Below are 15,099 nucleotides of genomic sequence, written 5' to 3' on the forward strand. Positions count from 1 at the left end.
CCAATTCTAGATTTAACCTTAGCCCACAGCATTAATATGTGCTGAGTGTCAAGATCGTGTGGCGGATTAACGGACCAAAATGCAGCAGTTGGAAAATATGCCATCTTCTTTTATTTTAACACGAAGATGAACACGACACAAAAACACTTTAACAAAACAACAAAATAACAAAACGACCGTGAAGCTACAAACGTTGTGCACAAACATACAGGCTACTAACGTTCTTACATAGACAATTACCCACAATTAATGAGAGCCTATGGCTACCCTAAATAAGGCTCCCAATCAGAGACAACCGACATCAGCTGTCTCTAATTGGGAACTCATTCAGGTAACCATAGACTCTTCTAGATCACTCACCAACATAGACAACGCTAGACATCTACACTAAACACAAAACCATATTTTACACCCCATAACCCCTTTACCAAATAAACATCCAAAACCAACAAAACATAAACATTACCCATGTCACACCCTGACCTAACTAAAATAATCAAGAAAACAAAGAATAATAAGGCCAGGGCGTGACATAACCCCCCCCTTGAGGCGCGAACTCCGGGCGCACCATACACAGTCTAGGGGAGGGTCTGGGTGGGCTCCCCTCCACGGTGGCGGCTCCGGCTCTGGTCGTAGTCCCCACGTCACCACAGTACCTAACCACCTCCTAGGCCTCCTCCAAACGACCCCCCTCCACATTAACCCCATTGCATTCAGGGGGAGTTCCGGACTAAGGGACAGCTCCGGACTAAGAACCAGTACCAGGGTCAGGGGCAGTACCAGGATAAGGGGCAGTACCAGGATAAGGGGCAGCACCAGGGTAAGGGGCAGCACCAGGGTAAGGGGCAGCACCAGGGTAAGGGGCAGCACCAGGGTAAGGGGCAGCTCCAGGGTAAGGGGCAGCTCCGGACTGAGGAATGGCAGCTCCGGACTGAAGGACTGCAGCTCCGGACTGAGGGACTGCAGCTCCGGACTGAGGGACGGCCCATGGCTGGCTGACAGATCTGGCTGCTCATGGCTGGCTAACGGATCTGGCTGCTCATGGCTGGCTAACGGATCTGGCTGCTCATGGCTGGCTGACGGATCTGGCTGCTCATGGCTGGCTGACGGATCTGGCTGCTCATGGCTGGCTGACGGATCTGGCTGCTCATGGCTAGCTGACGGATCTGGCTGCTCATGGCTAGCTGACGGATCTGGCTGCTCATGGCTAGCTGACGGATCTGGCTGCTCATGGCTAGCTGACGGATCTGGCTGCTCATGGCTAGCTGACGGATCTGGCTGCTCATGGCTAGCTGACGGATCTGGCTGCTCATGGCTAGCTGACGGATCTGGCTGCTCATGGCTAGCTGACGGATCTGGCTGCTCATGGCTAGCTGACGGATCTTGCTGCTCATGGCTAGCTGACGGATCTGGCTGCTCATGGCTAGCTGACGGATCTGGCTGCTCATGGCTAGCTGACGGATCTGGCTGCTCATGGCTAGCTGACGGATCTGGCTGCTCATGGCTGGTTGGCGGCTCTGGCAGATCCTGTCTGGTTGGCGGCTCTGGCAGATCCTGTCTGGTTGGCGGCTCTGGCAGATCCTGTCTGGTTGGCGGCTCTGGCAGATCCTGTCTGACGGACGGCTCTAGCGGCTCCTGTCTGGCTGGCGGCTCTAGCGGCTCCTGTCTGGCGGACGGCTCAGTGGGCTCATGGCAGACGGGCGGCTTTGCAGGCTCATGGCAGACGGGCGGCTTTGCAGGCTCATTGCAGACGGATGGCTCAGATGGCGCTGGGGAGACGGATGGCTCAGATGGCGCTGGGGAGACGGATGGCTCAGATGGCGCTTGGCAGACGGGCAGTTCAGTCATTGCAGTGCAGACGGCAGACTCCTGCCGGCTGAGGCGCACTGTAGGCCTGGTGCGTGGTGCCGGGACTGGTGGCACCGGGCTGGGGACACGCATCTCAGGGCTAGTGCGGGGAGCAGCAACAGGACGCACAGGACTCTGGGGACACACAGGAGGCTTGGTGCGTGGTTTAGACACTGGTGGTAAAGGGCTGGAGACACGCACCATATAGCTAGTGCGTGGAGGAGGCACTGGTGGTACTGGATTGGGGTGGGGAGGTGGCGCCGGAAATACCGGACCGTGCAGGCGTACTGGCTCCCTTGAACGCCGAGCCTGCCCAACCTTACCTGGTTGTATGCTCCCCGTCGCCTGACCAGTGCGGGGAGGTGGAATAACCCGCACCGGCCTATGTAGGCGAACCGGGGACACCATGCGTAAGGCTGGTGCCATGTACGCCGGCCCGAGGAGACGCACTGGTGACCAGATGCGTTGGGCCGGCTTCATGACATATGGCTCAACGCTCAGTCTAGCCCGGCCGATACGTGGAGCTGCAATGTACCGAACCGGGCTATGCACGCGTACAGGAGACACCGTGCGCTCTACTGCGTAACACGGTGTCTGCCCGTACTCCCGCTCTCCACGGTAAGTACAGGGAGTAGGCGCAGGTTTCCTACCTGACTTCGCCACCCTCCCTTTAAGGCCCCCCCCAAGAAATTTTTGGGGTGTACTCACGGGTCTCCAGCCTTGTCTCCGTGCTGCCTCCTCATATCGCCTCCTCTCGGCTTTCGCTGCCTCCAGCTCTTCACGAGGGAGGCGATATTCTCCAGGTTGTGCCCATGGATCTTCTTCCAATTCCTCCTCCCAACTCCAGAGATCCTGTGTAGGTATGTCCTGTTGCCGCCTTCCATGCCGCTTGGTCCTATGGTGGGTAATTCTGTCACGATCGTGTGGCGGATTAACGGACCAAAATGCAGCAGTTGGAAAATATGCCATCTTCTTTTATTTTAACACGAAGATGAACACGACACAAAAACACTTTAACAAAACAACAAAATAACAAAACGACCGTGAAGCTACAAACGTTGTGCACAAACATACAGGCTACTAACGTTCTTACATAGAGAATTACCCACAATTAATGAGAGCCTATGGCTACCCTAAATAAGGCTCCCAATCAGAGACAACCGACATCAGCTGTCTCTAATTGGGAACTCATTCAGGTAACCATAGACTCTTCTAGATCACTCACCAACATAGACAACGCTAGACATCTACACTAAACACAAAACCATATTTTACACCCCATAACCCCTTTACCAAATAAACATCCAAAACCAACAAAACATAAACATTACCCATGTCACACCCTGACCTAACTAAAATAATCAAGAAAACAAAGAATAATAAGGCCAGGGCGTGACACTGAGAGAAGGACAGTGTACCATTTAGCCTTACTCCCAAGTACTTGTATGAGGTCACTACCTCAAACTATAAACCCTCAGAGGTAGTAATCACACCGGTGGCGAGAGGGGCATTCTTCTTACCAAACCACATGCCATTTGTTTGGAGGTGTTCAGAACAAGGTTATAAGGGCAGAGAAATCTTGTTGGAGACTAAGAAAGCTTTGTTGTAGAGCGTTTAGCACAAAATCCGGGGAGGAGCCAGCTGAGTATAAGACTGTATCATCAGCATATAAATGGATGAGAGTGCTTCCTATTGCCTGAGCTATGTTGTTGATGTAAATGGAGAAGAGCTTGGTGCTTAGGATCGAGCCTTGGGGTACTCCCTTGGTGACAGGCAGTGGCTGAGACAGCAGATGTTCTGACTTTATACACTGCACTCTTTGAGAGAGGTAGTTAGCAAACCAGGTCAAAGACCCCTCAGAGACACCAATACTCCTTAGCTGGCCCACAAGAATGGAATGGTCTACCTTATCAAAGACTTTGGCCTAGTCAGTGAAAATAGCAGCACAACATTTCTTAGAATCAAGGGCAATGGTGACATCATTTAGGACCTTTATTAAGGTTGCAGTCACATATCGGTAACCTGAGCTGAAACCAGATTGCATGCAAGAGAGAATATTATAGACATCAAGAAAGCTGATTATTGACAACACTTTTGATAAACAGGGCAAAAATAGAAATTGGCCTATAACAGTTAAGATCAGCTTGATCCTTTAAATAAAGGATGCACCATGGCTACCTTCCAAGCAATGGGAACCTCCCCAGAGAGGAGAAACAGGGTGAAAGGGTCAGAGATAGGCTTGGCAATGATAGAGGCTGTAACCTTAAAGAAGAAAGGATCTAAACCATCTGACCCAGATGGTTTTTTGGGGTCAATTTAAGGAGCTCCTTTAGCACCTCAGACTCAGTGACTGCCTGCAGGGAGAAACTTTGTAGCGGGCAGGGGGGGAAAGAGGCTGGATCATCGGGGCTAGTCGCATTAGAAGGGGTGGGAGATGAGGAAATGTTGGACGGGCAATGAGGCATGGCTGACTTAATGAAGTGGTGATTAAAGAGCTCTGCCATGTGCTCTTTGTCAGTAACAACCACATCATCTACATGAAGGGACATGGGCAGCTGTGAGGAGGAGGTATTATTCTCCAGGTCTTAAACCATTTTCCAGAACATCTTGGGGTTAGACCCACAGAGAGAGAACTGCTCCTTAAAGTAACTAACTTTGGCCTTCTGGATAGACTGAGTGCACTTATTTCTCATTTGCCTGAACGAGAGCCAGTCAGCCTGAGTATGCATGTGCCTTTCGCCAAATGGAATTCTTGAGGTGGAGTAACTCTGCCAGATCACGGTCGAACAAGGGGCTGAACCTGTTTTTACTTCTAATTTTCTTTATGGGGGCATGTTTGTTAACAATACCACTTAAATTATCAAAAAAGAAGGCCCAAGTGTCTTCGACAGTGGGGATCAAGCTGATTCTATACCAATTTACAGAGACCAGGTTATAAAGGAAGGCTTGCTCTTAAATGTTTGCAAGCGTCTATGACAAATCAGGACATGTCATTTCACTGAGCAGCCATTACGAACACAGGCTGTAAAACAGTGATCACTAAGGTCATTACAGAAAACACCAGACTGATATCTATCAGGATTAAGGAGAGTCAAGGAGAGTAGCATCAAGGATTTTCAGGGTGTTTGCAGTCATACCTTGTGTGATTAATAATAATCAGCTCTATCCTTAACTTAGTGCGGATGTTGCCTGTAATCCATGGTTTCTGGTTAGAATATGTACGCACGGTCCAAGTGAAGGAACAATTAATGGTGCCATGAAGGTCCAGAATCCTAGGCTCTATACAGAGGACTGTACATGATGTCTAGCGACCACATAGCTTTTAGGACAGAGATTGATTTGTAGGACATACAGTTGAAGTCGGAAGTTTACATACACTTAGGTTGGAGTCATTAAAACTTGTTTTCAACCACTACACAAATTTCTTGTTAACAAACTATAGTTTTGGCAAGTCAGTTAGGACATCTACTTTGTGCATGACACAAGTAATTTTTCCAACAATTGTTTACAGACAGATTATTTCACTCATAATTCACTGTAACACAATTCCAGTGGGTCAGAAGTTTACATACACTAAGTTGACTGTACCTTTATACAGCTTGGAATATTCCAGAAAAGGAGGTCTTGGATTTAGAAGCTTCTGAAAGGCTATTTGACATAATTTGAGTCAATTGGAGGTGTACCTGTGAATGTATTTCAAGGCATACCTTCAAACTCTGTGCCTCCTTGCTTGACATCATGGGAAAATCAAAATAACTCAGCCAAGACCTCAGGAAAATAATTGTAGACCTCCACAAGTCTGGTTCATCCTTCAGCAATTTCCAAATACCATAAGGTACCACGTTCATCTGTACAAACAATAGTACGCAAGTATAAACACCATGGGACCACACAGCCGTCATACCGCTTAGGAAGGAGACGTGTTCTGTCTTCTAGAGATGAACATACTTTGGTGCGAAAGTGCAAATCAATCCCAGAACAACAGCAAAGGACCTTGTGAAGATGCTGGAGGAAACAAGTACAAAAAACTACGGTTTGCAACTGCACATGGGGACAAAGACCATACTTTTTGGAGAAATGTCCTCTGGTCTGATGAAACAAAAATGGAACTGTTTGGCCATAATTACCATCGTTATGTTTGGAGGAAAAGGGGGGAGGCTTGCAAGCCAAAGGACACCATCCCAACCATGAAGCACGGGAGTGGCAGCATCATGTTGCACTTCACAAAATAGATGGCATCATGAGGCAGGAAAATTATGTGGATATATTGAAGCAACATCTAAAGACATCAGTCAGGAAGTTAAAGCTTGGTAGCAGATGGGTCTTCCAAATGGACAATGACTCCAAGCATACTTCCAAAGTTGTGGCAAAATGGCTTAAGGACAACAAAGTCAAGGTATTGGAGTGGCCATCACAAAGCCCTGACCTCAATCCCATAGAAAATTTTTGGGCAGAACTGAAAAGGCGTGTGCGAGCAAGGTGGCCTACAAACCTGACTCAGTTACACCAGCTCTGCCAGGAGGAATGGGCCAAAATTCACCCAACTTATTGTGGGAAGCTTGTGGAAAGCTACTGAGTGTATGTAAAGTTCTGACCCACTGGGAATGTGATGAAAGAAACAAAAGCTGAAAGAAATAATTCTCTACTATTTTTCTGACATTTCACATTATTAAAATAAAGTGGAGATCCTAACTCAGCTAAGACAGGGAATGTTTACTAGGATTAAATGTCAGGAATTGTGAAAAACTGAGTTTAAATGTATTTAATTAAGGTGTATGTAAACTTCTGACTTCAACTGTTTTTATGTGATTCAAATATGGCCTTCAACATGACAATCAGTGTGACAACAAAATGTATACTGCAGGCCTAGTTTAGGCCTATGCCTACATTATCCTGTTGCTATTCAAGTGCTGACTACAATGCAAGTTGGCACATGTTTGGTTTTCGGGGTAATTGCAGCCTCCTCTGCCTCAAATTACTGGCAGGAAAATACCCCCTTAACAATAGGGCCAAGCCTACCCTCCACTGCCATTTCTCATTTCATCATTCTGCTCCTCTGCAATGTACTGTATCACCATGGATGTTTCACAGGAACAGGTTTCTATGACCAGACACCCTAATCTCCTTCAGCACCTTAATAAGAGAAAAGCAACCGACATGCCAGTACCGTATCAACAGACATTTCGTCTCGACATTGAGAAAACTTTGACGGCTCTATATGTTGTTGGCACAGTGTTGAAAGTGAACCTAAACAGGTGAGTGTGTGTATCTATGCTAGGCAACTGCACCAATAGATGTCTTCAGGTGGTAGTAAACTGTTGTTGGCTACATTGTAGCCTATAACACGGTAGAGTGTATGGCAATGTATTGTTTCACCAGTTATATACTGCTGTATAAACTATTTTGGGATTATCACTCAGTAGCCTACCCAAATTTAGCCCGTTCTGGGAACATACATTTTTAGGTTGTAGGGAGATTCTGAGAATGTTTTTCTATGGTTTCCTAAATGTTTTCCTGTGAGGTTTTATTAACATTCAGAGAACAGAAATTCTGGGTTATTTGAAGGTAATTAAATAAAATGATGATAACATGTTTCAATAAGACTGCTGTCTTAATTTGGGTTAACTGTTTTGAACTACGAGCACAGTAGTCCAAAGCTGTTTACTTTAGTCTATTCAATCAGACCCTAATTTCAAAGAAAACAAGCACTCATTAAGATCAGGTGTGGCCAATTAGTGGGCGTGGCCAACACACCTGAACACATTTAACAATATAGAGGATAGATATAGTTTTGTTGATGCTGAGAACGGGGTGTATATGTTTTAAATAACATTCTTACAACATTCTTTATACCATACTAATGTTTTATCTGGTGTTTTTTATGGAAAGTTGTCTTAATGTTCTGAGAAAATGACTTTAAATAGAACAATGAGGAAACATGCAGAAAACACTATGCTGAAGTACTGTAAGTCCCACAGAATTTTTTTATTTCTTGATGTTCTCTGAACAATTTGAGAACATTACTTTAAATAGAACCATGACGAAAGCTGTAGGAAATGTTATGGGAAGGTTGTATCCAAAATAACCATAAGACAACCACGCTCTGACCAAGCTCTAAGAAACGTGCAGCAAGATGGCAAGATGGAGCCGACAGAGAGGGTCGCCTCGCTTCTAGTCCGTAGGAAACTATGCAGTATTTTGTTTATTTCTGTATTATTTCTTACAGAAAATTTTAAGTGTTATTACATACAGCCGGGAAGAACCTTTGGATATCAGAGCGACGTCAACTTACCAACCTTACAACCAGGAATACGACTTTCTCGAAGCGGATCCTTTGTTCGCATCACCACCCAGGGCATATGATCTGATCCCAGATGCCGACCCAAAACAATGTCGCCTCCAGAAGAGGTGGACGGAGCAGCCTCATGGTCAGACTTCGGAGTTGTGCACACCACCCACCACTTCCGAGTATATTACTCGTCAATGTCCAGTCTCTAGATAACGAGGTAGACGGAATTAGGGCAAGGGCTGCTTTCCAGTGAGACATCAGGGATTGTAACATACTCTGTTTCACGGAAACATGGCTCTCTCGGGATATGTTGTCGGAGTCGGTACAGCCATCAGGATTCTTTATGCATAGCACCAACAGAAATAAACACCTCTCTGGGAAGAAGAATGGCGAGGGTGTAGTTTCCATGATTAATGACTCATGGTGTAATCATAATAACATACAGGAACTCAAGTCCTTTTGTTCACCTGACCTAGAATTCCTCACAAACAAATGCCGACCATATTATCTCCCAAGAGAATTCTCCCCTCAAGCCGATACCAGGACGGCCCTCAAGGAACTTCAATGGACTCTATGCAAACTGGAAACCATATATCCCGAGGCTGCATTTATTCTAGCTGGGGATTATAACAAAGCAAATTTGAGAACAAGGCTACTGTCACTGTAATGATCTGAGTGTCGGGAGGTGCGAAGTCAGACGCAGGAACAGCAGAGCTTCAATAGGTTGAGTCTTTAATACCCAACTAACAAACGAAATGTCCAACACGGACGTACTGGGTGTCATACACAACGGTCCAATGACACGCGAAACAAACCCAGTCCACAATAATCATAAACACTCCCGAAATCCCAAAAGCTACAATGAAACAATCCCGCACAAAGAAGCGTACGGGCTGGCTGACTAATAAAGCCACACTAATTAACAATTAACTAAACACAGGTGATACAAATAAACACATAAGGAGGGGGAGGAAAAAGAGTCAGTGGCAACTAGTAGGCCGGTGACGACGACCGCCGAGCGCCACCCGAACGAGAAGGAGAGCCTGCCTCGGTTGAAGTCGTGACAGTACCCCCCCCTCTGACGCGCGGCTCCCGCAGCGCGCCGACACCGGCCTCGAGGTCGACCCGGAGGACGAGGCACGGGGCGATCCGGATGGAGGCGATGGAAATCCCTTAACATAGATGGATCCAAAATGTCCTCCACCGGTACCCAGCACCTCTCCTCCGGACCGTACCCCTCCCAGTCCACGAGGTACTGCAGGCCCCTCACCCGGCGTCTCGAGTCCAGAATGGCCCGTATCGTGTACGCCGGGGACCCCTCGATGTCCAGAGGGGGGGGAGGGACCTCCAGCACCTCACCGTCCTGCAGGGGACCAGCTACCACCGGCCTGAGGAGAGACACATGAAACGAGGGGTTAATACGATAATAGGAAGGGAGTTTTAATCGATAACACACCTCGTTTATTCTCCTCAGGACTTTGAAGGGCCCTACACACTGCGGCCTCAGCTTCCGGCAGGGCAAGCGAAGGGGTAGGTTTCGGGTCGAGAGCCAGACCCTTTCCCCCGGTACAAACACGGGAGCCTCACTGCGGTGGCGGTCAGCGCTCCTCTTCTGCCTCCTAGTGGCTTGTTGAAGGGACTCCTGGACGGCCCTCCAGGTCTCTTTGGAGCGCTGTACCCACTCCTCCACCGCAGGAGCCTCGGTCTGGCTCGGATGCCATGGTGCCAGGACCGGCTGGTACCCCAACACACACTGAAAGGGGGACACATTAGTAGAGGAGTGGCGTAGTGAGTTCTGGGCCATCTCGGCCCAGGGAATGTATCTCGCCCACTCCCCTGGCCGGTCCTGGCAATAGGACCGCAGAAACCTACCCACCTCCTGGTTCACTCTCTCCACCTGCCCATTACTCTCGGGGTGAAAACCGGAAGTCAAGCTGACCGTGACCCCCAGACGCTCCATGAACGCCCTCCATACTCGGGACGTGAACTGGGGGCCCCGATCAGAAACGATGTCCTCCGGCACCCCGTAGTGCCGGAAGACGTGAGTGAATAAGGCCTCCGCAGTCTGTAGGGCAGTAGGGATACCGGGCAACGGGAGGAGATGGCAGGACTTAGAAAACCGATCCACAATTACCAGAACCGTAGTGTTTCCCTGAGAAGGGGGAAGATCGGTCAGGAAGTCCACGGACAGATGAGACCATGGCCGTTGTGGAACGGGGAGGGGTTGCAACTTCCCTCTAGGAAGGTGCCTAGGAGCCTTACTCTGAGCGCATACCGAACAGGAGGAGACATAAACCCTAACGTCACGAGCTAAGGTGGGCCACCAATACCTTCCCCGAAGGCTCCCCACTGTCCTCGTCACCCCAGGGTGACCCGAGGAGGGTAGGACATGAGCCCACCGAATCAGTCGGTCCCGAACACCAAGCGGTACGTACTTACGGCCCGCCGGGCACTGAGGAGGCGCGGGTTCCGCCCGTAACGCCCGCTCGATGTCCGAGTCCACCTCCCATACCACTGGCGCTATCAACCTCGAGGCGGGGATGATGGGAGTGGGCTCGGTGGTCCTATCCTCCGTGTCGTAAAGGCGAGACAGTGCGTCAGCCTTTACGTTTTGGGAACCGGGTCTGTAGGACAACGTGAACCTAAACCGGGTGAAAAACATGGCCCACCTTGCCTGACGCGGGTTCAATCTCCGAGCTGCCCGAATATACTCCAGATTCTGGTGGTCGGTCCAGATGAGAAAAGGGTGCTTAGCCCCCTCAAGCCAGTGTCTCCACACCTTCAGAGCCCTGACCACCGCTAACAACTCCCGATCCCCCACTTCATAGTTACGCTCCGCTGCACTGAGCTTACTAGAGAAGAAAGCGCAGGGGCGGAGTTTTGGTGGCGTACCCGAGCGCTGTGATAGCACGGCACCCACCCCAGCCTCGGACGCGTCCACCTCCACTATGAATGCTAAAGAGGGATCCGGATGCGCCAACACGGGAGCATCCGTGAACAGAGCCTTCAACCTGTTGAAAGCTCCGTCTTTCACCGTGGTTGGAGTCGGCCAATTGCGCACGGCCTTTATGCGGTCACTCTCCACCACCACCCCCGAGGTGGAAATGCGATAACCCAGGAAGGAGACGGCTTGTTTGGAGAACACACACTTCTCAGCCTTGACGTATAGGTCATGCTCCAGCAGTCTGCCAAGCACTTTGCGCACCAGAGATACATGCGCGGCTTGAGTAGTTGAGTTGATCAGAATGTCATCGATATACACAACTACCCCCTGCACGTGCAGGTCCCTGAGAATGTCGTCTACAAAGGATTGGAAAACAGCTGGAGCATTCTTTAACCCATACGGCATGACGCAGTACTCATAGTGGCCCGATGTGGTACTAAATGCGGTTTTCCACTCGTCTCCTTTCCGAATACGCATCAGACTGTACGCGCTCCTGAGGTCCAGTTTTGTAAAGAACTGCGCTCCGTGAAATGATTCCACCGCCGAAGCGATGAGAGGTAGTGGGTAACTAAACCCAACTGTGATGGCATTTAGACCTCTATAATCAATACACGGACGCAAACCTCCCTCCTTCTTCTTTACAAAAAAGAAACTCGAGGAGACGGGTGAGATGGAGGGCCGAATGTACCCCTGTCCCAGAGACTCCGCGACATATGTCTCCATAGCCAACGTCTCCTCTTGGGACAAAGGGTACACGTGACTCTTGGGAAGCGCAGCGTTAACCTGGAGATCTATCGCACAATCCCTACCCGGTCGATGTGGTGGTAATTTCGTCGCTTTCTTTTTACAGAAAGCGATTGCCAAATCGGCATACTCGGGGGGAATGCGCACCGTGGAACCCTGGTCTGGACTCTCCACCGACGTGGCACCAATGGAAACTCCCAGACACCTTCCAGAACACTCCTCTGACCACCCCTGGAGAACCCCCTGTCTCCACGAAATACTGGGATTGTGCCGGGCCAACCAGGGAATACCCAGCACCACTGGAAACGCAGGCGAATCAATAATAAAGAGACTGATACGTTCCCTATGATTCCCCTGCGTCACCATGTCCAGGGGAACTGTGGCCTCCCTGATAACCCCTGACCCTAATGGCCGGCTATCTAGGGAGTGCACGGGAAAGGGAGAATCTATCGGCACAAGCGGAACGCCCAACTCTCGGGTGAGTCCGCGATCCATAAAGTTCCCAGCTGCACCTGAATCGACTAGTGCCCTATGCTGGGAAGAGGGGAAAAAATCAAGGAAAAAAATTGAGACAAACATGTGACCGACAGGGGGTTCTGAGTGAGTTTGGTGCTGACTCACCTGGGGTGATCGAGAAGCGTTCCGCCTGACATCTCGACACCCAGACAGACCCCCCCAGCACCGATCGGCCGTGTGTCCTCTCCGACCACAGCTGGTGCAGGGGAGGCCTCCTCCGATACCCCTAGGCGCGGCCCCTCCCAACTCCATCGGGATGGGAGCCGGGGCGCTGGGTGGTGGAACGCACAGGACCCTCTCCGAACGCCCGCGGGCAGCCAGCAGATTGTCCAGTCGGATGGAAATGTCGATAAGCTCATCCAAAGACAGAGCGATGTCCCGACACGCTAGCTCCCTGCGGACGTCCTCCCGGAGACTACACCGGTAGTGGTCAATAAGGGCCCTGTCGTTCCACCCTGATCCCGCGGCCAAGGTCCGGAACTCCAGCGCGAAATCCTGTGCGCTCCTCTTCTCCTGCCTGAGATGGAATAGTCTCTCACCCGCCGCTCGGCCTTCTGGGGGGTGGTCAAACACGGCACGAAAACGACGGGTAAACTCCGGGTAGTGCTCCCTCGCTGAGTCCGGGCCATTCCAGACTGCGTTGGCCCACTCCAGAGCACGACCCGTTAGGCAGGAGACGAGGACACTCACCCTCTCCGCTCCCGAGGGAGTGGGGCGAACAGTGGCCAGGTATAGCTCCAGCTGGAGTAGGAACCCCTGGCACCCTGCCGCCGCTCCATCATAATCCCTCGGGAGCGTAAGACGGAGCGCGCTGGAGCCGGGGGATGGAGAGTCCTGAGGAAGGGGAGCCGAAGGTGGAGAGAGGAGCCCACTCCTCTCCCATCGCTCCATTCTCTCCATCATCTGGTCCATGGCTGATCCGATCCGATGGAGGACGGTGGTGTGGTGGAGAACCCGTTCCTCCATCGATGGGAGAGGGTTGGCTGCTGCTCCTGCTGACTCCATTTAGTGGTGCGGGATTCTGTAACGATCTGAGTGTCGGGAGGTGCGAAATCAGAAGCAGGAACTGCAGAGCTTCAATAGGTTGAGTCTTTAATACCCAACTAACAAACGAAATGTCCAACACGGACGTACTGGGTGTCATACACAACGGTCCAATGACACGCGAAACAAACCCAGTCCACAATAATCATAAACACTCCCGATGGCGGACGGACTGAACGAAGTTATGTTGAGCACCTCAAGATAAAACATAATATTCGAAATATCTGCTAAATTAGACTAAAATATTAGCACTAAATAATCTGGTGGGTGATAACCTTCAATCTGGATAATAACACAAAACAAATCCTAAGACTAGAGACATTTATCGACAAATATTACGAAAACAAGCAACACCCAAACATGACGGTGAAAAGACAGGGGAACCGAATCAAAAACGAAAACGTGACTCCTCAACCGACACGGATGATCTAATATTCTCAACACCAGCAATGGTAAAGGTCGAAACCGATCTGTTAAAATCAATAAATGACAAACTGGGTATACTTGAATTAGTTAGTAAAGATATAAAAGACTTGAAGGCAAGCCTAGAGATGAGTGATGAAAAAGCTGCGACATTGGAGAAGGAAATACACGCGCTAAAAGTGACGGTCAATAAGATTGAAACCGAAATGAATGAATTTAAAAAGGAGAACAACTTTCTGAAAGAATGCTTACTGGACACACAAACTAGATCCATGAGAGAGAATTTGGTACTTACAGGTATCCAAGAGAAAGAAGGAGAGGTTCCTGAATCTGTAGTTAGAGAGTTCCTTTTTGCAGCGCTTCAGATTCCACGCGAAGTTATCGATAAGATCCAACTTGAACGTGTACACCGCCTCGGACAGAGAGGGCAGAGGTATGAACGCCCAATCATTGCCAAATTTGCTTCATTTAAAGATAAAATAATGGTTAAAAGCCTGGGTAAAAGACTTGCTGGGACCAAAATTGGCATGAATGATCAGTTTCCGAAAGAAATTGCAGAACTGCGCAAAGTTCTGTATCCAATTTTCAAAGAAAATAGATTAAAAGCGAAACGAGTAGCTCTCCTCTAGCTCTCCTCGTGGATAAACTATATATTGATAACCAGTTGTTCAGAGACACAAAGATTACTCCATGGTTATTTTAAAAATTACAAAGTTCTCATAGATGAGGAAAATAAACACAATTCAAGCCCGGTTACTGATTGTAACAATACAATACAAAATATAGCTTTTCTATAAATCTTCACATATAACTAATTGAACACAAGCACTATTTCTACATAGTGAAGATAAAAACTAAGTAAACAGAAGGCACAGTATGTGTGGATGGTGTGGTGTGTGTTTATTTTTATTTGTTATGTTTGGAAAGTTGAGTGAGTGAGTAATGAAATAGTTGCATATCCCAGAGCCAGTGTATTGCTGTGGGCCGGGTATGAGAGGGCTTTCAATGTTGTTCAAATGATGGATATACTTTTATAATGTCACGCCCTGGCCTTAGTATTCTTTGTTTTCTTTATTATTTTAGTTAGGTCAGGGTGTGACATGGGGAATGTTTGTGTTTTGTTGGTTTTGGGTGTTTCTATGGTAAAGGGGTTGTTGGGTGTAGTATATGGGTTTGTGTTGAGTTCATGTGTCTAGCGTTGTCTATGTATGTTTAGTTATCTAGGAGAGTATGGTTACCTGAATGAGTTCCCAATTAGAGACAGCTGATTTCGGTTGTCTCTGATTGGGAG

The 15,099-nt window shown here is 48.9% G+C and overlaps 1 protein-coding gene across 2 annotated transcripts in view; it reads left to right on the plus strand.

Annotated features, from left to right (window-relative positions):
* LOC129850834 (protein-arginine deiminase type-2-like) overlaps positions 1–15,099 on the plus strand; it is a 50,728-nt gene that overhangs the window by 12,973 nt on the left and 22,656 nt on the right. The window contains exon 1 of one of the 2 annotated variants that reach the window (XM_055917045.1): positions 6,910–7,103. The exons of the other annotated variant lie outside the window; for it this stretch is intronic. Coding sequence (XP_055773020.1) covers positions 6,910–7,103 — 194 coding nt within the window. Of the gene's footprint in view, positions 1–6,909; positions 7,104–15,099 lie in introns of those variants that run through there. 2 annotated transcript variants of the gene reach the window in all.

This window comes from Salvelinus fontinalis, chromosome 3, assembly GCF_029448725.1.
Source record: "Salvelinus fontinalis isolate EN_2023a chromosome 3, ASM2944872v1, whole genome shotgun sequence".
In the NCBI taxonomy this organism is placed as follows: Eukaryota; Metazoa; Chordata; class Actinopteri; order Salmoniformes; family Salmonidae; genus Salvelinus; species Salvelinus fontinalis.